Genomic DNA, 26155 nt, shown 5'->3' with positions numbered 1-26155 from the left:
CTAGAATGATATTACTTATCCTGTTCTTAACCTAAGTCATGGTCGGTAACAGACAAAGGATTTGGTTCCACGTTGTTTCTAACTTCTTGAATACCACATTTCCTTTAAATTGTTACCCAAATGGGGGAATTTATCCCCCGTAGATCCGTGAATGGTCATGGTTTATGGTAAGCTCCGATTCATGAGGTTCCAAACACTCGACGTAACATCCTTAATAAAATTATTGTTGTTTGACAACAAAAGTTTGTAGATCAGTGTATTATATTAAATGATGTGTTAAAAAAATAAATTGAAGAAAATGCCGCCAATTATAACCTTTTGTAAACTGAACTGAATAACGAGTTCAGAAAGGTATGACAATCCATATTTGGATCAATATTTCATTTGTTTTAGCGAAAATTCGTGATTTTGGTTTTTGACAAAAATCTGAATTTTTTTCTTGTTCCACTCCATAACACTTTCCGTGTGATTTTGGAAAAATAAAATTTTCGCCAATTTAAAATTTTTTTTTTTTAGGGGGTACCCCATGATTTTTTGCGAAAAATTAAAAATAAATAAAATGTCGAGGTTTAAATGCCAATCGATTGGAAATTTAATAACGAGCTCAGAAAGATATGACAATCGATACTTTGAATCTGTATTTCCTTTGTTTTAGCGAAAAAACCCGTTTTGTTTTTTTTGAAAATTCGGGATTTCAGTTTTTGACAAAAATTGGAATTTTTTCTTTTGGTTTTTTTGTTGTAATTTGGCCAAAAATGGTCCTACACCAAAAATACGTACTGCTTTGAACAGATAAAAGAAAATTAAAAAAATCCATGACACTTTCCGGGTGATCTTGGAAAAATAGAATTTTCGCCAATTTTAATTTCTTTTATAAGGGGTTCCTCATGATTTTTTTCTTAATTCTCTAGATATTTAACTACCAATTTATTTCTACCAATAAAGCAGCGGATTTTGTTTGCGTAATTGTGCTGTTTTTGGGCAGTGATCTGGAACTGAAAATGTATCATTGCTCGTCTAGTTTCTTTCCAATCAGTCTCTCCCAGTCGAAGCCCCTGACCCCAAACCCCCTCTTTCCCCGTATCACACACTTATGAAAATTCACGTTCTCGAAATTTGCGCACACTAATTAAGCGCTGCCAACTAAGTAAAGTAAGTTGCCCCACGAAGACCGGCGACTGAGGCTGAGGCCCAAAAGGAAGGCATATGATAGTGTCGAAAAGGAGGCCCTAGCTTCCCGAGCCCCCAACCCCTAGGTACACCCACTCGTCACCTCGTCTGCCCCGGGCGTCAGCTTCCTTCGCCTTTGCTTCATATAATTTATGTTGCATTTGCTGGCTGGCATAACTTTGGCTCGACTCCGTCTTGTTCTCGGTCTTGGTTTGAGTCTGGGTCTTGGTCGGGAGTAGGACTACGGGTACGGCTGTCAGTTAGTCAGTCAGTGGCGGGCCAGTCACTTTGAGTTCCATATCAAGTTCCCCGCCCCAGCCAACCGAACTCACACACCTGCAGGAGTGGCGTGCGCCCGAGGTGAGATGGCAGAGAATATGGCACGTGACTTAAATAAATTGCAAAAATCTTTCTCACAGCATCCTTCGCATAGTTTGCCATTTTCCTCCTGACACCCCTTATACTTTTTTCGGCAGAGGCTCCTGCTACTTGGCCTTTGTTGCTCGCCAAACGGCGGCATTTATGTAGTACTCACTGTGTGTGTGAGGGGCGTGAGTTTTCATGACTTTATTAGCAAGCAGCTTGAAAAGTTCCCTCAGGCACCCGGTCGCCACCTGTCGGCAGGCAGGCGAAAACTTTGGCACAGACACACATAATCAACACCTAATCAAAGTAATAGAAACTTATTGGATTAATCGCTGTATAGAATTTCTATTTGCCGATCAAAGGCAGTCCGTGATTTTGTGTGTGTGTGTGGGGTGGGGTGGGGATACTAATTATGCAACTTCTCGGACCCACTCTCAAAGTCTCTTTCCCCAAATCTCGATTCTCTCGTGCTAGTCGTCAAAATTGGAAAATCTCCGGCCACCGATGACAGCTGTCAACGGCGGGATGACAATGGCAATGCAATCTAGCCATCAATTTTGATTAGGCTTCCATTCGTTTGCGATGATTCCGATTCCGGTGTTGATGAGTCCGATTCCGATTGTCTATGCCGCTGCTCTGGGCCACCCACTGGGTTAGTGGGCGAAAAGGCAGAGTTGATGGCTCCAGACGATAATTGAAATTATGCAACTGCTGACAACTTTGACGACGGCAAATGGCTCTGGCCAAGAACAAGGACAAGAAGCAGGCGACTGCATCGAAATCACAAAAGGATGCGAAGGGGGAGGCACTTAGCTCAAATCTCATTTTTAGTTTCTGCCTAGAAAACAAAAACAACTCGTTGGCAAAGCTTGAAAAATATTTAAAAGCTTTCAGGCAGCGAATAAATTCAGTTCCTTCAATAAGCTAAGATATTACTAAGATTTAAGTTTATTTTTAAAATCATCAAAAATATTTTCTAAAATTAGAAAAAGTTAAATCTAAATAAATTTACACATTGTTCAGATCAGTAATAATTCCTACCTGAACTTATATTTTCAAGATCATAATCCGAATCAGTTAATCAACTATGGTTTATTATAATAAAACTTGAAAGATGCCAGTTCTGTTGAAGTCTCTCAAAATGATTACCTCAAAAGTGATTGTCGGGTGCAAGTAGATTTGGTCGTAAGCCCAGTGGACCAAAGGCACCACAAAGTGGGCGGAATGGAGATGCTGATGGAGGGGGCGTGGCATGATGCTGAATATGCTGCATCAGCTAAGTCCGCCTTTCAAGTCCACCTTTGTCTCCATCCTTAGCTCGTCGGGTCCTTCGTTTCTGTGTCATCGTTGTGAAGTAAATAATAAAAAAAAGAAGGAAAAATTGTATTTAGACCAAGGCATAATTATACAAATTGGGAATGCAATTAAATTTAATTGTTCCAGCGTTCTTACCCAGTCTGTCTTCTGTATGTGCTGCATGTGTGTGTCTGAGTGTTTGAATGTTTCAGTGTTTCCAGTGTTCAGTGCTCGGTGAGTGTTCCTTGGCCCCCGTTGCTCCCTTAGTCAATAAAATGTAAAAACGTTTTGAGCACGAACCTTATCTTCCACTGTCGCCCGCCTCGCAGGATTCGTCCTGTTCTCCTCTCCAGTACAAGTGCGCGTAAGTGCCGTAAATAAAACAAGCAGAAATTATAACAGGCGGGCGAAGAAGTGCCGCCGGGGCAGCCCAACTATTCCCCTCACCATCGAGCGATCAACAAAAAAAGAGAAACAGAGGGTCCCGGGGAGCGAAACAAAAACATCTTATAATGATACATTAATCCGGGCAGACTGGGCCTATAATGAGGCAAGCGTAAGGCTGTAAGAAAACAAATTGCAAGAAATGAGCCCCGTGCCGGAAGGACAATGGTCCATAGAATATAGAAGGGCAGCCAGGATAACAGAGACCCGGGAAATTGTCAACCTGGCCAAAAAGCACAAGTTAAAGCTCTCCATTTCTTGCTGCATTTGGTGGTCTCTTATCTTTCCCGGCTTTGGCTTCACTACAAAAAGTATTTGTTTACCGAATGCACACAAGATCTAAACACAAAATAAGAGAGAACCCGACTATCAAGTACCTGTTACTCAGCTAAAGAAGGTGCGAGAGGGACGAAGATAAGCATGCAGCAAAGCGACTGCTTGCACTGCTTGAATTCCATTATTAGCAGATAACTTTTTAATGAATGGTCCAATTTGAAAAATTTCTTCTACATTTCGATAGGTATTTATAACCACAATAAAAATTGCATTTACACATTTCAGAAATCTTTCTTTCTGAATTAAAAAAACTTCTGCATTTTTAAATTTTTTTTTCAATTTATTAATCGGGCTTAAAAAAGCATAAATATATTAACATAATAACTATAGCCTGGTGCAATAGCCTACCCTTTACAAGTGAAATATTACATAATTTTTACAGTGAGGCTCTAGATTTTTTGGCAGTGCCTAACTGAAGGAATCACCGGGTTGCTGGTTTGCTGGTTTGCTGGCGGACATTGGGAGTCTGAATCGGTTCGTGGCATAATATCTTAATTATTTCTTTACATGTGTTTTAATTTTTAGTAAGCACTTGCTTCCCTGCAGCGGCAGTCGCTCCGCCACATCGCTTGGAATTTCAGTCACGTGCTGCAACTAATCCCCGGCCCCACACGCGCCTGCCATCTGGGCAGGAGGAGAAGGACCAAAACCAGGACCCAAACGGAGGACCCGAGACCAGCAGTTTCCAATGGCAACAGATGAGATGGGCACAAAGACCAAGGCGAAGACGGGGGGCAGAATTTGGATGGGGATGTCAGCAGGAGGATGCTCGCTGGCAAAGGTAAATGCCAAAGTAACTAACTGTGTATGCACTCGACGAGGCTGGCGAGGATTGGGAGGATTTGGGGGTCTCGGTTGGGACTTGGTTGGCACCGGTAGGACAGTCAGCTCATTTCCAGACAGGGTCTGCCTCCAGATCGTTTATGCGGACAAACCCTGGAACAGTAGTCTGGTTTTTTGATACAAATAATTTTTCACTTAATATCATTTTTTATGAATACTCTACAAATTTTGTTACTATAATTCCAATAAATTATTGTAGATTTCCTTAAAGTATTAATAAGATTTTATGGTGTTTATTAAAACCTATCAAAATGTTAAATACAATTTTAAAATCAGAACATTCACTAAAAAGTTATGAGCAAATTTTGGAGTGCAAGCAGTATACAATCTTCCTCGCTTAGTAATGGGTATTTTCATGGGTTTATTCACCTTGGCAAATGGTGATTATAAAGCACGCATAAACGATGTTCGAGCTGTCGAGACCGACACTTGCGCCGAGTTTTCTCAATTACTCGGGCCAGGCTCAGCCTTCTAAGAGGAGGAGGAGCATCCTTTGCGTATGTTGATTAAACTTAAAAGGAGAATAGGAAGCTATGCGACTGTGTGAGTGAGTGAGTGTGTGCGCCAGTGTGTGTGCCAGTGTGTGTTAGTGTGTGTGCCCTTGCCGGCGCCCTCTGTTTGTATTAATCCAACATAATTAAGAAATTTAATTAAAGTGCAGCACGCGCTGAATGCGGAATAGCTAGTTTGGTGCGAAGGGAAGGCAACTCGGCAACTAGTCTCTGGATCCGGATTCGGATTCGGATTGGGACTCCCAAATGAGTTGGGAGGAGCAGTTTCTGCCACGCGTCACCCATAAATCGGTGGAACTAGATAAACTCCCTCACACCTTCTCCTCGTCTCGAAACTGAGACCAAACTGAGACACTTGACAGATCGCTGTACTTAATGCCCATCGTTAATCGCGATCAGGAGGTTTTATCTACTAAGAAGAAAGTAGTCTGCCAGGACTAACGATAACGATAATAAGTGGGCCACCCCTGTTCCTGTTTGTTTCTTTTGCTGTAACTTGCCCAAAAATGGTCTAACACCAGAAATACATACTGTTTTAAACAGATAGCAAAATAATAAATAACTCCATGAAACTGTCCATTTAATTAAAAAACAAGAGGGAACGTTATAGTCGGATGCCCCGACTATCAGATACCCGTTACTCAGGTAAAGGGAGTGCGAGGGAGATGGAGATAGAGATAGAAAACGTTGATCACGCATAACTTTTTAACGAATGGTCCGATTTGAAAAATTTCTTCTACATTTCGATAGGTATTGATAAACACAATAAAACTGCATTTTTACTTTTCCAAAATATTAAAATTTTTAAAATCGTATATAAGCGATGGTGGGCGTTAGAGGGGGCGTGGCACCATTTTGAAACAAACTTGCGCTGCGTAGGAATTCCTAGAATCTGCATGCAAAATGCCAATCTTCTAGCTTCTATAGTTTCCGAGATCTCAGCGTTCATACGGACAGACGGACAGACAGACAGACGGACAGACGGACAGACGGACATGGCTAGATCGACTCGGCTAGTGATCCTGATCAAGAATATATATACTTTATGGGGTCGGAAACGCTTCCTTCTAGCTGTTACATACTTTTGCACGAATCTAGTATACCCTTTTACTCTACGAGTAACGGGTATAAAAATAAAAAGGAGATGATCATGATTTTTCGCGAAAAATTGCCAAAAAATAAAAGGTCCAGGTTTTATTGCCAATGGATTGGAAATTTAATAACGAATTCAGAAAGGTATGACAATCCTTATTTGGATCCATATTTTTTTTTTGTTTTAGCGAAAAACCGGTTTTGATTTTCTTGAAATTAAGTGCAAGATGATTGCTGACTTTCCAAGACTCATAAAAATATTTTTCTAAAATTTTGAAATCTGGCCTTTAAACTTACAGCCTTTAAAAACGGACAACAAAATTTCCTAGTTTTTAGAAAATGTGCCTTTAAATCTAGCAATTTTCTATATTTAAAGGTGATTTTACTAAAAACAAGAAACATTTTTTCCATTTCCAAAGGCTGACAGTTCCAAGGCGAGATTTCTAAATTTTTTGCGAGTGAAGACTGCAGCTAGCTTCCCCCCGTGATTCCGAGAAAATTAAAACTATATTACAAGTTTTGCAGTTGGCAGGGACGCAGGCGGTCAAAAGTGAGGACCTCTGCTCCCCGGTAGAACTTTTCAAAACAGCTCAACGATTTATTGATTTGAACAAGAAAATGAAAAATATATATGGGAAAGTGGGTGGGCAGCGTGTTATGTTATCGTGGATGGATTACCATTTGTCAGCGGACAGATCGCTGAGTGTCTCGGTTAGCTTTTGCAGATCTTCGGCGCCTTCGGATTTCTTCGAATTGCGAGTCCCAGAAGTCGGGGGATGTTCCGTTCCCGGTCTAAAGGATCTTTCCCCCTGACACAAATCGCATCTTGAGTGGCCGGGACTGCCGGGGTTTTCGGCCGGAAGTCCAGTAACCGCCAAGGTGGCAATGGCCTGGTGCCTCCAAATGAGATCCTCGCGCCGCCTCAGATCCTCGGAAAGCAGCCGCAGTCTCTGACGCTCCTGCCTCAAGGATTCGTGAAAGCGGCGCAGCTTTTCCTCCTTTTCCCTTAAACCAAATTTGTCGTGGGTCAAAACGTGCTCGTAGAGCATGCGAACATTGTCGTCCCTACGTGTACAGGCCTGCAGGACCAGGCTGTTCAAAGTGTCCTCCAACTTGATATCGAGCTCGGCAATCTGTGAACTGACCACCAGTTCGTTTCGCAAAAGAGGCTCCAGGCAGGTGGCCAGGAAATGGAGACGCACGGTTTCGCCGGGCCAATCCTTCAACAGTCCAATGGCCGATCGGCAGGCCTGATTTAGATTCTCCTGAACGAACTCCGGTTTTCCTGTTTTGGACTTTTCGGCCATCTTCTTGGCCAGCACTTGATTTCGGCTTCTGTAGAGCTTCTCCGTTTCCACGGCGCGGCTGTGCAGCGACTCGATCTCCCTGAGGAGATTCTGATTCGCCTGTTTAATGCTCTCGAATCGGGGAGAGGGAAGGGGCTCCTCGGCGGCCACTTCCTGGTAGCAGGAAGAGTTCGAGATCTCATCATCATCATCATCCGCTGGCTGCTGGTCCTCCACTGTCTTCGCCTTGTACTCGTTGACCAAATCATCCAGGGGCCGGTTCATGCTCTCCATTTCGGTGAAGGGCTTGGTCAGGTGACCAATTTCCCGCAGCTGGTTGCACAACAACAACATCAGGCAGTTCCGGGCGAACTTGTCATGGCCCCTGGCCTCCTTGAAGTGATTCATCCAGCGCTGGCTAATTTCAAAGTCCTCCTGGCTGACTGGGTGCTCCTTCGAGTAGGATCGCAGATCGCGCAACTGGGCAGTGAAGTGGCGATCCAGGGCGCACTCATTAAGGTCGCTCATTGTTTTAAACCGTTCTGTAAGTCTTTCGGAATTTCGATTTGATTTTTGTGTTTTTTTTTTGTTTTAAATTTATTTTTTTGTGGACGAGAAGAGAGAGTTGATCAATAGGTAGAAAAGGTTTACAAATAATGCTATGACATTCTGACAGTTACTATATGTTTTGTTTAAACTTACTTGGTTTCAATGTACACAGAAAAAAAATTGACAAAAGATCGTATTGATATGTGCTGGTCAATTTTATATTTTCTCAAGATCATATCATTTTGATATGAATAGAAATTATGTGTATCTTATTTTAAATTATTTGTTAAAAAAATACTACATTTGATATGTTTTAATCATAAATTTGACATAAATCATATCGGCTTTTTATTTATTAATATTAATGAACAAAAAAAGTTACATTGTTGATAATGACCAATAGGTTTTGTATTCTATTCTAATTTGTTTCTCCCATTTTCAATCCCTTTCTGGGGATTTCGTAACATGGCCATGATTCTAAGTAAAAAATCGTATTATATTTATTTTCCTTATTATTTCACTTCATAATTAAGAATACAAATAACAAGGGTGTTATTAATATTTTTCTGCCAAGGAGAATTATTGCTTATATTATTTTTATGTGATATGTGCTTCACCCGCACAAGCATATTTAACAACACTAAGCTGTGACCCCGAGTATTTGACTCAAATGACCAACGACTCGAAGAGTTTTTCCCTCATCTCATTACAATCATTGTGGGAGTGTGAAACGCGTTTGCGTTGATTGTTTGACAAAGTTCCCCGGTGGCCGAGCCCAAGATAAGTGCCACTTCAGCGGTCAGACATCAGACATGCAACATTCAACAGCCAGCAACCAACAGGCGAGGTCAAAGATCACCGCTGGAGTTAACGGGAATAACGGCGAGTGGTCGAAAAGCAATCACCGACCGAATCTCGGGCTCAGGGGTAACGAAAATGTGCGAAAATGCTGCCGTCATTTCTGCACAAAATATGCATAAATACAAACATAAATAAATGTCTGAATGGCCACACACAAACGCACACACTCAAAATCCATCCTTATTCGAGGCTTGGCTGTGTGGGTCACCGACTCTGTCTGTCTGTGTGCCACCCCCTTCGTCCACCCACTCCTTCCACCTTTCGTCCTTGCCCCCACGCATCTCCTTTGAGGTTAATACACCCCTTACTTTTAGGGATAAGGTGTGGTTTGCATTGGTTTCAAGTAAGTAACAATGTATGGGGGCATTTTCGTCCTATAAATGGGATATATAAATTCTCAATCGGATAGGATTTCCTCTTATTATTTTTACTATGATTTATTTATTGCCTTATTCTTTATTATTTTATTACCCTCTTATTTTTATCATTAGCATTATCATTATCATTTCATATCTAAAACAAATACTTTATCCTAGCAATAAATATCGTATAAAACTCTATCGATCCTTTATCACCTGCAAGCACATTATGTAATCTTCTTTAAACAAGTTTTTAATATATCCCAAATAAAATTTATGTATACCCTAAAATAGTTCTAGGTTCTATAGAAATCTATGCTAAAACAATTTGCATACATCCTTTTCCTTATACAGAGAGTATCTGGTAATCGACTACCGTAATTTGCTGTGTATTTTTGCGGTTGGCTTGGCCTTTCGATGATTTTTGCTGCTAAACCCCCTCACTTTCGGCTCCTTTGCTCGCTCACTTAACCTCCGTATCGAATTTGTTTCAATTTTCATAGCCGTCGATGCAAGTGTTTGGAAGTGTAATTCTCGCCCCGAAAGATTTGTAAGGAATGTTAGTTGCTGTTGGCCATTTTTACAACCTTTACTCACACCACACATCACACTTCATAAATAAGGCTAAATTTACAATTTTCAAGTTGGAAAAACGTAAGAAATGTATTTCATGTGTAGGTATTAAAGGCATAGATAGCCATTTTACAGGTTTTGTTGCTTGGCTGGCCAACACTACGTATGGGTGATAAACTTGAAAGTAGCTTATCAATAATAGCAGGTAGTCAACAGAAATCATATTTCGTTTGACTTAAAACTCAGATGGCAAAAAAGTGCAAAAGCCACAATAATAAATGTTTAACACCTGTACATTTGGATAAACGGGATGAAAAGTGAACAGTTTCTTGTTTTTGCCCTTATTTTATGAATACATAAGTACTTTATGGACCTTTTTCATAAACATTTCCTCTGTTGGTTTGCCTTTTTGTTTTCTGTTTTCTGTTTGCATTAAAGTTACGCATTTTACCTTTGCTCGTCCTGACTTTCACGTGTGTGTGTGTGTGTGTGAAGTGTACAATAAACGCGGATTTCTCTGCCAATATTTGTCTGCAATCATTTTGGCCTGTCGGCAGTTCGCAGAGTCTGTCTGTCTGTCTGTCTGGCTGGGCTGTCCTCCTTTCCCCCCGATTTCGATTCCTCCGAGGGGCTGTCTGGATTCGCCACTTATTTTCCGCCCAGCCAGACCAATAAAACCTCCTCCATCGGCAGCAACCTTCGAAAGCAGCAATATCAACTCATCGCCAGTCGATTAACACTCACACACTTTCACATATATATTTTCTGTCCTATAAATAATTCTTCAGTATCAGTATCCCTGCGTCATTAATTAAGGCCTTAATGCCAACTGGCACCAAATAAAATTAGAATTGGGAAGTCTTTGGGTTAAGAAAATATAAATTAATTGGCAGGGAATTTTAATAAAAATTCATTCTTTATTTAAACAAATTTTGGTTTTGTATTGAACAATGAATTAAGAATTTTTATTGTAAAAACAGGAATTTTTAAGTGAAATTTAAGTGAAATTTATAATTATTTCATAAATTATAAAAATCATATCATATATTTTTTAGAGGCTTTTTTCCTTGATTTTGGGAGATATTAATATGCAAGTATAACATTATATTTTACGTGTTAAATATTATCCTAAATACCATACCAAACCATTCTTCTTGTCAAAACTACATTTATTCTACTATAAATGATATGCTATGATATATAAGCCGACTATAATTGTAATTTCTCTCCCTTGCAGAATTCCAGTCCCTGGGGCCCAATAAATCTAGCCAGCCGGTCAGTCAGTCAGTTGAAATTTAAGCAAGTGTCATTGGGCCTCTAGGAATGGAAATAAGAACGAGTGGAAAAGAATAAATCACTTATAACACTTCGAAATAATGAAGGAAATAAGAGTGCTTAGTGCCAATTAGCCTCAATTAAGGGATCATTACGGATTAGGCTTCACTACCTTTTGGCAAACAACAAAACCAGACAACCTGTGTATCCTTCACATTCTGAATGGGAATTCAGAAGCCAACCCCCCTCTTCAGCACCCCCCTCTGAAAACAACAGGCAAAAGCGATAACTAACTAAATAAATAACATAAATTAACTAAATTTGTAGACAATTTAGTCTGCTAAGTGTAAAAGTTTTTTGTTTTCCCCGTCGCTGTTTTCATTTCAGTTTCTACTCTTTTTTGGCCATTGTCATTGCTACTGTTTTTGTTGTTGTTTTTTTGTTACTGGCACTTTTGCACTGGCCAAAAAAGGGAGGGGGGTTTCTACAAAAGTGAAAGGGGGTTTTTTTGGGGCAGGGAAGAGCCAAGTTTTGGTAACGGTTTTGTGCATTTTTGGTGCTTTTGGGGCCAAAAAAAAGGATACGCTTGGATCGGACCCGGTTTTGGGTCTCCTCTTATGTCACCGTTCAAGGATGCGCCCATCCAGGACACCCAGGACACACCGAGGACACCCAGAACACACACTCGGAAAAGAAAGTCGAAGGACGAACGGGGAAACGGGGGACCGGAAGGGGCAGGCAATGTTGTGACATCAAATGTTCATGTTAACAACTTTTCCAAAACTCAATGAGCTGTTGTTTGTGTTGTTTGGCGCCCAAGTGTGTGAGCCAGGATACAGGATACTGGGATGTAGAACGAGATGGAGCTAGAGATAGCGAAAGAGATGGCCATAGCGATAGCGATGGGGGGAGAGAAAGAGAAGGCTAGAGGGCAGGCAGGCAGCCAGGCAGCCAGGCGCAAACACGAATCGAGTGTTTTGTAGCAAATAATTTTGCACAAAGTTCTCGCCTTAACGATTTGAACACATGTTAACATGAAGAGTAACAACAGTTGCAGCAACTCCTGCTCCTGCTCCTCCCTCTCCCCCTGCTCCTTTTCGTCCTGGCCAAACACTGGGCCAAAGGCCAGCAAGGATAACACTTCGACATGGTAATAAATATGCTTGAGGCCCGAGGACGAGCCAAATGAAAGCGACTGCAGCGGCGACAGTTCCTTTAATCCTTTTTCTCGCACAGAAAATCCCAGATCTCCCCATTTTAAAATGGTATCACCATCAGACAAAATTTATAATTGTGTTAGTTGGTTACTTTCCTTCACAGCTTACCGCTCAACTTTTAAATCATATTTTATTGAAAGCATTATAGTAAAATAATTTAATTGAGTTTAACTAAATTTAATTTGATTGCTCTTACTATCCGATTAATATTAACTTTTATTAGCATTATTTCTTCTTCATTTTGTCACATAAAATATTTTTTCCATTATTAAAGTCATTTATATATTTTAAAATTAAAATCTAAACTTAGTTGGCGTTAAAAAAAAAATCATAAATGGCGAATGATAAGGATAATTATTTTATTTATATTTATATTAAAAACTTTCCTAAAAATTTAACGAATCATTTCAATGGTTAAACTAGTTAAATTGTGTTCATACTTTTAACAAATATTCTTACTAACTGATCCCAGTTATTCCACTACCAATAACTAGTATATAAAACTGCCTAATTTTATTAAAATCCTACTAACTGCCAGTTTTTTTTCTACATTTAAACCATTATTACAATGATGCCTCAAAGCAATTTATAAATTATTCATATATGCTATCAACTAGCTACGCACTTTGCAAATTATTTTCATTTTATTTGCATAGCCATAGCGACACCACTATTATTGTAACCACAATTGTGGTTCCGGGTGGTGTGAGCCAGCCGACAGTGGTATAACATGTTTATATGATGTCTAATAAAATGAAGCGCGAAAAATGTGAAATTCGTATTCCGAGGAGCTTCGAGGAGCCACTTCTCCCAGTTTGCCCCTCAGTCGTCGAGATAGCAAATTCGCATACCAAATTCACGCCAAATTCAGCTCTCATCGGGTGGGAGGAAATTGCGTATTTGAAACACGTTTAAGCAGCTGCAGGAGCATAAAAAGGATAAGGGACTGGCGCAGGAGGCGGAGAATCCTGCACATGCAGCTTTCTTCGCCTTCTCTTTTTCACCCCCGCCCCCTTTCCATTCACACCCCCAATTTTCCCATCCCAAAAACAACCAACCGCGATGCATAAAACTTGCAACGAAGACAAATCGTGACACAAAATATGGCAAATTGTAAGCGAAATTATTTGGGCAGGGTGGACCAAAAAAAAAGAGAGAAAAAAGGGTGATTGAATTACGCCCGCGGCCCAGTTGGCCAAACCATCGGCTCAATCACTGATTGGCATTGCCTGGATTGATCAGCGAGGCAATCAAAGCCGGAGGCTTCTGAGCCAGTGGCGCACCAAAAAAGGGGTGCAATTAGCCCGCCTGATTACCAGCTAGATATTCTTTGGCAAACTAAATCACGAACTCCAAGTCGGTGGTTTTGTCCATACAGACTGTACATGAAAAATAGTATTTTCAATAATAATATACACAGTTTACCCTTTCCCATCAATTAAATTCTATAGATTTGTAATATTCGTAATAATCTATTTTCTTTTCTAGAAAAAAGTCATACAACGTAAATATTTGTATAAAAAGTGACTTTAAATGTATTAAAAAAATAAAATAAAAGTAAATAACACAATTTTAAATTTAGGTAATAATTTGAAATAATGTTCTTGGATTTTAATTATCAGTCCCTCTTTTTTCACTCGGAAATTATCAATGAACTTATCAGCTTATAAGTTTTCCTTGAAAAAACTATCGGTACTAGTGGTATGGGAAACTCATAAAAACTCTGGGAGATAATGCTGATTTATCATCCGTCATCTACTTTTATTATCTTAACTATTCAATTCAAGGTATTGGAACAATAGTTATAAGAACATAAATAAAACTAAAAGACGATAATTACTCTAATTAGCCAAAATAACATAAAAGTGCTGGGCTTTTAAGAAAGGGAACCAGGGGGTTAAATTCAGTCTACGCCCATGTTTCATCAATCCGAAGGCCTGCTTTCTGAACCCCCAAGTCTGAACTCCCAACTTTACCCTTTGCTCTGATCCTCTGATGGGATGGCTTAGGCGGCACTTGAAGCCTTCACTGAAGAAGGGAAGCGGAGGAAAGGAGGAGAGCGGAAACGGAAACGATGGTAAATAGGTGGTAACACATCCTTAAAATATTTACCCGCGCGGAGAGTGAGTTGTTGGGGATGTCTTGACCGGGTAAGCCGCTAAGCTAACCTTGTTACACACGCCACATCCTCGACGGATGCTGATGGTGTCGGCGGTCGGGAGAACCGATTTGCCATGTGTCAGGTGGATGAAGCGCGGCAGCAACGTAGCAACGTTAACAAGTTGCCCACCTGGGCGCATGTGAGGAGATTTACTACAAAAGGGGGAAGGTAGAGGGTCCTGGGAAGTCCTGGGAAGTCCCAGCTGTCTGGCTTCCCAGTGGATGCCAGCTGTCTGTCCCGATCCAATCCCATCGGCTCCGCTCGCCTGCATCCTTTGTCTTTGCCATCGGAATAGGGGGGTTGCAGGATTCAGGATGCAGGATTCAGGATACGGGATTGGGAATGGGAACGGGGACAACTGACAGCCAGTTCCGCGGTGCACTCCCCTCCTCCTCCATTTTCCCTGCTTGGCACTTTACCGTGCGCTTTTATTATTATAAAATACGCATGAGTTAGTGTGCATATTTCATGGATTTTGTGTATAAAAGGGATAAAAATGCAATCAGTTGCAAAAACCAGCAAAGTGAAACGGACATAGGACGGAGCTCAGCAGAATGGAGAGGCAAGTGCAGCCACTTCTACACCCACCTTTCCATCTCGCACCTTTCACGACAATCCAATCCAATCCGATCCAATCCCCACCAGCTGTCACCCGCAAAATCTCCGCGAAATCCCAGCTGAAATCTCCCTTACAATGCGATTTGTCCGCACAGAAAAGACCTTGATCCGGTCTAATTTCATAATGGAAATCTATGAGCAAGTGTGAAGTGGCCTGGGGATAAAGTGGAGTCCAAGGACAAAGGCCACATGAAATCATATTCTCTGGATTATTTCTTTCGTTTTGCTTTTGCATTTCTTAATCCCACCTTTTCTTTTTTTTGCAGTTTTAATAATAGCATTTGAATATTACGACTCAGCACCCAATTAGCCATTAAATATACATCTATAATAGTTAATTAATACATTTAACAGGCCAAATTCGATTATCATCGAATCTCTTATTTCTGAAAACCACTTTTCAGGGTCACCACTCCATCCATCGAATTAGCCACATGTTTAATCGAGCCCCGGTACTTCGGCAGGCCAATTACTCAATATGATGGATGAGCCAGCGACTGCTTAAATGAGTTGCCCGACCAAAAACCTCGTAGAGGGGGTGGTGACCCCGACCCCCGCACCCACATGCACACGCACACACACGTGCCGCACCGTAACAGGTGACCTCAACCAGAGCAAATGAGCAAATGTCGGATTAAACAGAACTTGCCCGTGGAAAGGTGAAAAGAGAATAGCTTCAAGTGGGTCGAGTGTGGGTCTAAGATGGTCTAGTTCCGGAGTTAGGGCACTTGCAAAAAATCTGTATAGTGTATAAAGAATTACATTTGTAAAATTATGTATTATATAAATAATTTTCTTAGGAGTTTGTTTAGTGTAGTGGTGTTTTTCCCATGAATGTTAAATATCCTAAATTTTAAATGTAAATTTTTTATGATAATGCAAACTTGTTTTTTTTTTTGTAAGTTATGAAAATTGTATTTCAAAATTAATAAATCAATAATGCCTTAAAAAATGTAAGTTCCAAAAATCGAGAAATTTATTTATTATGTATTTTATTATTTGTTTATATTTAATGGTGATTTTTTAAATAAAATATTAGTATTATAGTCATTTAGTTGGTTGATCCTAAAAAAACGGAATAAATTCGATATATTTTGGATAATAATAGCTTATTTATAGCTTATATTATATATTATATATATTTTATTTTTATATTTATATATATTTTTAAAATCTACCCCTTTTTCTGGCCAGTGTCGAAACGGAGCCAGGGCATCCGCATGTATATGTATGCTGCCTGGTTAAGGACACAAAAGTCATGACTGGCATGAGAACGAGCTCAAGTGCCATTGAGGAGGAGTGCTCATATTCCCAGGCTTGCCACGCCCCCTCCGCCCCCTGCCACCCACCTAAAGGAGCGGCGCAAGTGCGCGAGTAAATTCAAGAAACAATTTTCAGGAATGACTTAACTTTTGCGTTTATGTGAAAAGTTTCGCAACGTGATGTTATGCGAGCGGCGAAAGGATATGCAATTCACTGCCGTTGAGGGTGTGGGTGCGTGTGTGTGAGTATCTCTGCGTATGTATCTTTGTATATATGTCGGTGCGAATTCAGTGGAATCGCAGCGAGAGACTCTGCTCGAGGTCCAGACCCCTGGTGATGTGGCCAAAGTCCTCCGAGTCCAGCTTATCCTTCTCCTCGAGAATCTGCTTGAGTCGCCAGCGCATCGCACGCAGCTCCCGCCGCGTCGCCGGTAGGCGGGCCAAGAGGGCGTGGCACTGGTCGGCGCTCAGCAGCCCATCGCCGTCCTCGTCGAACAGACGCAGAGTGGAGGCCAACTTCCGGTCGAGCGGCTCGCTGCGCCGGAAGTTGGCCAGTCCGCCGACGAAGTGCCGGAAGCCGAGCGACGGATGCAGCATGGCGTCCACCAGGCGCTCGGCCAGCGGATGGGCGGCCACCGGCGGCACTCGCAGCAGTTCGCTCCGCAGGACGCGATCCTCGGAGTCGCGATCGAGCGACTGATAGTGGCCATACAGATAGTCGAGTCGCGCCAGCGAGAATCCCGTCTCCGCCTGGATTTCGAGCAGCTCCTCGGCGGTCAAATGGCGGGAGGCAGCCGTGCCCATTCCCTTCGAGTCTTACGAGTCCTTCGAATCCTTCGCCTTCGCTTCTTCACGGCTCCTTCTTGATTTGATACGAAAATATATAGATAGAAGCACGTGCTGGATTCTGTTTGTTTTTTTTGCGCACCTCTTTTCCTGTGTATGTGGGTGTGGCTTTGGGGAGTGTGTTAATGTGTGTGACACTGTCGATCGGAGCGATCGATGGAGAAAGGCCATGTTCGATCGAAAATCTGATGGGCGATTTGTGATCACACAGGGATTAAATAATTTTTGACTTAATGAAACTGAGGGGGATTAATCAGCCGATAAAATAATAAGTATATATTTATAAATATAATATTCTTGAAAATATTAAGTAATTTTTACAATTGTTTATTTATATATTAATGAGAAGCTAAGATAAAAATCTATAAGCTTCAGCTCTTGAAAGTATTTACTTATAAATATTTAGTACAAGTCTGCCAGCATCTAACAACTATTATTAACAAACTGGGGATTTTCGAAACCAATTAATTTATAGAAAGTTTAAATTTTTATTAAAACGAATTTAAAAATCTTTTTTAAATGTAAGCTGTTTACTAAACGCTGTCTATTGATTTTAGCCTGACAACTTAAATCAATCATGAAGTATTAGCTTCATTATTAATCATCTAGAAGCTTCATTTAGCTGTGATTTTTGGGCAGCTCGACAGTTAATGGCCAAGCATATAAGGCTGCCTTTTGAAGGATTTACAGTCATTGGAATTAGCTCACACATCTCGGCAACGGCGGAGTGGTAACATATTATATAATTTTGAGTCGGAGCGCGGCGACACCTGACAGCCGCAGCAGCTCCACCCGCGTGCCACTTACCCCTCGTCCGGACTCAGGATTGCGGATGTTCTGGACAAAGCCTTCACTCATTGTGGCATGTGTCAAAATTAATTTCGTAGGCAATATTTTGACGGGCTTTCATGCTAAGCTGAGAGGGTCACGCCCCCTTCTCCTCCCCTTCTCAAAATCTGCACACCCAACTCCACTTCGAAATTTTGGGGGGAATATGTTAGCTCATGTGAGCAGGTACCACTTTTCACACCCTCTAATTTGGGGGTATTCTAGATCTATTCGATTTTAAAATACCATAAAAAGGTAACAATTGGATATTGAATTGAATTGAATTTTAAATTCACATTCATATTTTATATCTTTAAATCAAAGTTTAAACAAAAACTAAGCGAAAAATATTAAATTTAAGTATCCTTACATCAATATAACTTTCAATACAAGTTTCGTTTTAATATAAACTATAAGTTCAATATGCACATATAAATTTTAATTATTTTTATAGATTTTTCAATGTATGAATATCAAGATTTGGTTGTAAGGGGGGATTTCAGAAAACAAATTCATTGCATCCTTTTTGAATACCTTATTTCCGTTTCTATTTCACCCGAGCTAGAGGGGATTTATATATACCCTTTATAGGCTATAAAGATAATTTTCGGTGTTTCATACTGGGTATATATATGTAACCATGGCAATGAATCGGATTCGGAATCGGAATATACTCGTAAGTGCCCATGGGGTGTTTCCAGATGCTTTCCGTCACTAAATGCTACCGACACTCGGAGGTAACTTTGCCCCCAGCTTTTATTTCCTCCGCTTTTGGTATCGGTTTGTTTGGGTTTCGTTTCGTTACGTTTGGATTTGGATTTGGTTGTTTTGTACTTTTCTCTCCTTTTTTTTTTTTGGCCAGTCATTGCCCGAATCTGGGCAGAATGGAATTTTTTCCACATCATCCGGGGGATTGGGGAATGGGTAAGAGCTGGGGACCCCGAACCCCTGCCGCTCCATGATGGCGTCACTTCCACAATATGCAAATCTCATTGCGACGAATTGAAGAGACCACAAACTGGGGCTGATGTCCTGATAGCTGATATTAAAACCATTACTCCGATGCCCGGTGACCCACCACTGCCACCAGACCACCCAATCCACAGTATCTTCTGCAGTCCTCACAGCAAGACAACAAATTACAAAAATTAAGAGAACATTTTTGTGGATGAAAGGCATTTGGTTGGTGGAGTGGCCAAAGTCCTGCCTCCCCTTCCAGAGGTGTGAAGATCCTGGGACACGCCCCCTCCTCCGCCCCCTTTGTGTGTGCAAATTAATGAAATTAAATCGTCTTTATTTGATGGCTGTGAGGAGCGGAGAAAAGAATTCACTCGGCGTCACCACAGGACGCATGGCAAATATCCTAATGGAACGCAGACTGATACAAAGGGGAAGCCTCTGCAGGTGTACTTCAATGTTGTCGGCAACATTGTTTAAAAACCGAAAATAAGGGGGAGACATTCTCAAATAACAATAATAAAATTACAAGATTAGAGGAGGACTTAGCTAAATAAAAAATATTTAAGAAAATTTAAAAGCCGATCAGAAAAGATAAGAGAATAATGTTTCCAATAAACAGAAGAATGAATAATTAGAGAATGCCAAAACCAAAGTAAAATAAATCCTAATAAAAGAAGCAGGATCATTTTTGACGTTTCTTATTTATTAAAATATTAAAACATAATAAATCCGTAATATGTTTGTTCATAATTTGTCGAGAATTAAAACGACTTACAAAAAAATAGGCTGTAAAATATTAAAATCATCCAACATAAATCGTGGCATTTTTTTATAAGTGATTTGGAATCTCTCCTTTGCTACTCCAAATGTCTTTATGTATTTAAACTTGTTGCACTTGGCTGTAACCACTCATCTTAGTTTCATTTTAGGTTACAGTTAGAGTCTAGTCCCAAAGGGCATTCCCACTTCGATCCCTGCCAAATATCCGAATATCGTCTCGACTGGATGGCTGAATTAAATGGGAGTGGAATTGGGGGTGGTATACATACGTACGTATGTATTGGGTGAACGCAGATTGCGTTTTCACTTTCATCATTGCATTTAATACGAATGAAATTGTTTGGTGATGGGATCCGGAACGTGATGCGAATACCCAGAATTAATTGCAATCGGAGAGACGGCGACCAAGGAATCAAGGCGATTTCGGGGGAGCCAGCAATCCTATGCTCATAATATCGTTGGATGCTCCGCCGTTCTCTGTCCTTTGTGCCCTGTCCTACGTATCCCATTCTGGATGCTGGGTGTTGCACTGGGGGAAAAACTTGGTAAATAACTGGAGAAACCTTTTGCATCGAAGTAGGCTGATGTTTTAATTCCACAGGTATTTTTGTGTAATAAATAAACTAGTTTCAAAATAAAGATATTAAAAAAAATTCTACAAATAAAACAAGTTGACGATGTATCATAATTATAATATTATTTTCGTTAGTTGCTTGTATTGCATTTTAACCATTTTCAATCAATTCATCCACCTACAAATTCATCCACCAAATTACACGAATAAAACTAATGATATGTTGATTTAATTAAGGGATTATTGTTTTCTTTCCGTATAATAATACAATTTCTTCAAACGATCTATGTAAAATTAATGAAACGAAAAGAAAATAATATTTTTAATGGTTCTGAAGAAGAAAATATCTAAAATAGAGACCAAAAAACAATAAATAGTCATTCGTTTCTTCTTTTAGCTAAGTGTGCCGACCCGATGGTGTTGGCAAATGCTGCCAGTGGCTTTCTTTTGTCGCTTGCCGCACAAAAGCAGCGGGGCAAAGGACACCACAACAACACAACACCTTTTTCCGGCTGCCTCTGTCGTAATGCCACGCCCACGGCCTAACGCCTAACAGTCCACCGCCCACAGTCCATCGCCCGATGGGGAATCCCCCATCTACATTTCCATTCCCATTTCCGGCACCCGTGTGGGAATCGCCCGCTGATCTTTTGCAAAAGGTGCCCAGCGGCCGGTACTAAATCCAAAACCCCCCCTAACTTCTCTTGTTCAACCCAGCGGATCCAATGGACAACAGAAATTAGCAACTAGAATCAACAGACAAACGACAATTAACGGATGGGAATGAGCATTAGGGTGGAAAGCTGGGGGCGCGGGTCGGATTGAGTGGAAATGAATAAGTAAGTGAGTGAACTGTGGGTGTGGGTGGGTGTTTTCAGGTGTTCAGGTGTTTTCAGGTGCTTCCAGGTGGGTCGCATCGCCAATTGTTTGGAACAAACGCCGCCGTTCCAAACAGAACTGAAAAGAGTGGGTGGCAACTGGGCCCAAAAAGGGAAGAAAGACGAAGGTGTAACCACCACCTGGCGATTTGGTATTTTGGGCTTTCCCCTTTTGGCTCTGCCAATGCCTTTGGATGCCCCATTGTGGTCGCTTTTTCCAACAGAAAAACAGAAAAAAAAAGAAAACGAAATGGCTGGAGATATGGAAGGTGGTAGAGCTCTATATGTCCAACCAGGCTGCTTTATTGTTCTTTTTCTGTGCCTCTTTTCTGGGCCAACTGCGGGCCACTCAAGTCCTTAAATTTATCCGCATAGTTGTATTCTGATTTTCTTCTACAAGGATTACAAAAAATAGTGCTTGAAAATAGTAGTGACGAATTGAAGGATTTTTAGCCAATGAAAATGATAATTTATATATTTATTGGACAAAAAAATGGATAGTAATAAATAATAATTGTAAATGCTTTATAGTTGTTTATGAAATGGAATGGGAAGGAAATTCAGGTTTATTTGAGGGAGGGAAACTTAAAGTGCAACCCGCATACCTTACCCCAGTCGCTTTCCCACCCCTTTCCCTCCCTCTTCCTCTTTCCCCACGCAATCGCCATTTTCTTCGGCCCACGCGGCGTATGAGGAATGCGAAATTGCTCATACCACCCGTGGTCCCGCATCTGAGGAACTGGGTGACAGTTGATTTGCCTGTCGGCAGTCGGCAGTCGCAGCTAGCAGTTCGGAGTATAAGGAGCACTTGGAGCACTACAGGCGGCACTGCGGGCACTGCAATTACGGCGACTAGAGATTTTTCTAAGAAAACCGCACAAGGCGACGACGGCATTCCAAAGTAAATTACAAACAAAAATGTTGCAACGAAAACGAAAACGAAAACGCAAACGGGACCGAAAAGCGGAAACCGCAACAGCCAACAAAAATGTAAACAAGGGCATGGGGGTTTTTTGGGGGGTGGCTTTCTGGGTGATTTTCGGGGCGAAAAAACAAAGCACAGCAAAAAAAAGGGCAGGAAAAAATCAAATTGAAAATGAAATGCGGGGCGACGAGGAGGAGGAGGAGGAGAAGGTTCAAGAGCCTTGGCGGCCAAGCGACTGACGCCGTCCGTCTTTTAGTCCTTCAGTCTTTCAGTCGCCAAGGACTCAACATCCATACCCTCCAGCAGAACCACCCCCTCCGAATTCCGCCCTTCGTGGCCTTGCCTTGCTTATGCAATTTGGTATGTGTTTCCCAAGAAACCTTTGTTGCATTATTGCCGCAATTTGCAGAAGTGGTGACGTGAGAGCCATCAGAGTGCTGCGTCCACGAATATTGCCCTGCTCCTCGCTGAACTTCCCTCCCTGCCCTTTGCCTCCCCAGTCCTTCACTCCTCGTCCTTCAGCCTGCGGCCCTCGATCCGCGTCTTTGCCGCGCTGCCCCTTCAGCCAGACAGCGAACAAATAACAACTAAGTTGGCAATTTGAAGTCGCGCGAGCCCAGCTTGAAGCGAAAAGGGCCCTTCGTTTGAGCAAACCGCAGCTTTGATACCCTCTATTTTTAGAGACTACAAAAATTATACTAAAATTTATTTGATTTAATTTTTAATATTTTTATCTGCTTATATTTAAAAAAGAGTTAGGTCTATAGGATTCGTAAGGAAATTTTTGCAGGGATTTTACCAAACATAAGCATATTACTTCCTTGAAAATTTACCAATTTAAACATTTTTTAAGTGCAAACAAACACCTGAAAATTATGTTAAAAAATATGAATAATTTTAATCAGATTAGCAAATCTTTAAAGCGAAATGGTTTCTGTATGTAGTACACCCAAAAAAAATCTTGATATGCAATGATGATCGATTTGATGTTATGTGGTATCAAATTTGACTTGATATGCGGGCACCTCAATTTGATATGCTCGGATTGTGAATAACAGGAAAGTTCGAATTTCTAATGTGTCTTTCTCCCTCCCATTTATGTAACTTATCTCGCTCTTTTTCGAATGGAGAAAAAGTGCGAGTTGGAATTCCACTTTTTCGAAGTCAGAGAATCTCGGAGAGAGAAATTTACCATGCCATATCAATTTGATCGCGATGTATTTTCTTCGCATTTAAAACCACAATTTAGTTGAATTTTTCCTTTTATTCCGCGAATAGTTAATTTGAAGTCTAAGCAATCAACCCTCGGTGAGTGCGTAGGTCATAAGGGCCAGGATTCCGGCGTTGCCCAGTGTGGCCACGTGGGCGCCAGAGCCCTCGATGAAGCGATCGACCAGAGCTGCCCCATATCGGGCCACGAATGCGGTGGCAGCCACACCGCCGTAGAGATGATTCCCATCCTTGAGGGCCAGGTACAGGGTGGACCCAATGTTGCCCAGCAGCGCCAGATCCTTCAACGTCTCCGTGGAGCTGTCCCAGTCGTCGCCCATCTTGCCGATCATGTCGTAGAAGAGCGGAATCAACGAGAGGCCGTGCACCAGCGCCACTCCCGATTGATCGGATACCATGTAGAACTCGATGTTGGCCAGTGGCAGCGGGATGACCTCCAGAATGCTGGCCGAGATCATGAAGGTGCGTCCGCACTCGTCGGGCTCCTCCGAGTAGGAGCGCACCAGGCCCAGCAGGCCGTGGACCAGGCTAAATGATGCCGCCAAATAGCCGTACGGATGGTCCGCCGGGGTCAGCGAGTACATCGCGTAGACGCAGGCCGAGATGAGCAGCAGATTGACCAGAGCCCCAATCACAAGCATGTTTCGGCTTTTCCTCGATTTTATCACTTAAATATCACGATCTGTAGAATCACTTTTTTTTTGTCCGAACGCTAATACTGAGAATTTGGAATGTTGCTTGCTTGAAACGATGACAATGACTGAAGTTCAAATGGAATGCGTAAGGGAGAAATAAACACAAATGTCTTGGGCTACTCTGTAAATTTTATTTGAAAATAGGTTAAGTGTGACCATATTTCGAGGGTGCCGAAGAATTCGCATTATAAATTAGAAAAAAATTCCTATTAGAAGAAATTAATATTTTTAATGTTTAAATTTTTGTAATTCTAGAAATTTTATTTGAAAATATAACAAGTCCAGTGTGACCATATTTAAATTGTGCTGTAGAATTCGCGTTTTATTAAATGCAAGGGCATGTAAACATCGACTTGACCAAGTTCATTGCCTCTTCCGTTTTTAATTCTTATTAATTTGCTTTCACCATTTTCCAAACCACTTCTTGCCCTGAATTCCAGAACCAAATAGCCATGCCAATGTAGGGTATTCCCAGGCAAAGAACCCAACCGCAACCGGAATGTGGAGCTAGGGGCAGCTCATCTCCAAAGTGGCCACCTCAGTTCCGGATTTAGCCAGAGATTACGATGGATTGGTAGAGCTGGGGGTACGAGTTTCCCTGGTTGAGTGGTCAAGCGCACAAGGACATCGATCATAACACCTGAACGCAGGCCATGAATAACCAAGGGGCCGGGTTAAAATTTGATTCACCAACACCCGAGAATCCCGAGCGCCTTTTTCGCTACTCCATCGCTTCAATAAAACTGCAAAGTGCCAATTACAAAAATAACAAGTTAGCCCCCGAAAACTTGTGTGTTGTGTGTTGGCTTTCCGACATTCCAGTGTTTTCGTTTTCTTTTTCCTCCTCCTGTTTTTGTTTGCCCCGATGCATTATTAAGTTTATACCAAGTAATTCGCAGTGTGTTTGTATGTGAGTGTGGCATTTAGCTGGCAAGGACATTTTCATGGTTTTCCAGTTCTGCTGTCGGAACAGCAACTTTTTCGTAGCATACTTTTGCCGGCGCATTGATTGGCCCCGGGCATTTGGACTTCAACTGGCAGGAGCAGCAGCAGGAGTCAACTAGCAGCTAACTTGATCCATCTGCAGGCCTGCAGCCAAAAGTGCAGGAGATGCAGAAGGGAATCCGAGGTTGCTGGATGGTCAACTCAAATTGACTGCAGCTGGGGCAGCACGAAGAGGAACTTTTGCCATCGCACCCCAAAAACAAAGCCAAGTACGAGTGCCAACTTGTATTGTTGGGGTCTGGGATTAGGCGGCCATTGGAAAACGGGGTGGGCAAAACTATTGACGGGGGGGAAAACTGTGGCATGACCAACGAAAATAATATGAAATAAATTCCAATAGAGCCACCGAAGGATGAGAAGTTGAGTGGGCTCGAGAGCTGGGGCCAATTGGGGATTGGGAATGGGAATGGGCATAGAGATGGGGATTGGCCAAGATGAGTGGCTAGACAGTCGGGGGTTAGGGGTTAGGCTGTAAGACTGCGAAAGGGCCGGCGAACAACAAATCCGTACAAATTGAATAAGAACTCAATCTTGGCTACTGTGCGAACAACTTTCCTCGGAAAGGACCCGTGACCAGGGCGGAATGATAGAAACACAATGATGGAAACACAACCGAGTTGCGGAAAAACATAAAGTACAAGAGCAGTAGAACAAACAAAATGGAGACGAGACTCACCGACTGGTACTGTGATCATGGAAATAGGGGCAATAAAGTGTAAAAAACTGTAATATAATGTAAGTATAACTGTCAGAAAATTAAAAAAAATATAGTAAGTAGGAGTTATATTTTAAATTTTTATTATAAACACAAATGGGAAAAAACTTTCAATTTATTAAAAGGGGTTTACATCTATTACCATGTTTAAATAGCCACTGCTTCATGCATTTAATTGTTTAGAGTTGTTATAACTAATTATAAATAATAATAAAAGGGTGATCAACGTATAATTAAACTTGTGCCGTCTTTAAAATATAACATTAAAATGTTTATTAATAACGAGTTTAATTTTTAAATGCACTACTGTGAGTCTTACTTATAAAGTGCAAAAATATCATAGTACTCACTTCTGTCTACATGGCATATAAAATGTATAATGTATAAATGTATAAAATTAAAATTATTTTCAATCTATTCCACAATCTGTCTTAAAATAAAACAAACTAAAAAAAAATATATATAAAATTCACCAATGTTTGATTCTAAGATATCACAG

The 26155-nt window shown here is 41.2% G+C and overlaps 3 protein-coding genes across 3 annotated transcripts; all 3 read right to left on the bottom strand.

Annotated features, from left to right (window-relative positions):
• Positions 1-6576: 6576 nt before the first annotated feature.
• Positions 6577-8003, bottom strand: LOC108057260 (uncharacterized). Its single transcript, XM_017141434.3, has one exon. It carries the CDS (start codon positions 7871-7873, stop codon positions 6734-6736), a length of 1140 nt encoding a protein of 379 aa, XP_016996923.2. The 5' UTR covers positions 7874-8003; the 3' UTR covers positions 6577-6733.
• An 8505-nt stretch (positions 8004-16508) lies between these two features.
• LOC108057235 (calcineurin B homologous protein 1-like) lies at positions 16509-17024 on the bottom strand. Its single transcript, XM_017141409.2, has one exon. It carries the CDS (start codon positions 17022-17024, stop codon positions 16509-16511), a length of 516 nt encoding a protein of 171 aa, XP_016996898.2.
• Positions 17025-23254: 6230 nt separating this feature from the next.
• On the bottom strand, positions 23255-24007 carry LOC108057261 (uncharacterized). Its single transcript, XM_017141436.3, has one exon. It carries the CDS (start codon positions 23880-23882, stop codon positions 23310-23312), a length of 573 nt encoding a protein of 190 aa, XP_016996925.2. The 5' UTR covers positions 23883-24007; the 3' UTR covers positions 23255-23309.
• Between the last annotated feature and the right edge of the window lie 2148 nt (positions 24008-26155).

Source organism: Drosophila takahashii, chromosome X, assembly GCF_030179915.1.
Source record: "Drosophila takahashii strain IR98-3 E-12201 chromosome X, DtakHiC1v2, whole genome shotgun sequence".
NCBI classification, from domain to species: Eukaryota; Metazoa; Arthropoda; class Insecta; order Diptera; family Drosophilidae; genus Drosophila; species Drosophila takahashii.
Note: the sequence above shows the minus strand (reverse complement) of the source record. Positions and strands in the feature narration are given on the sequence as shown.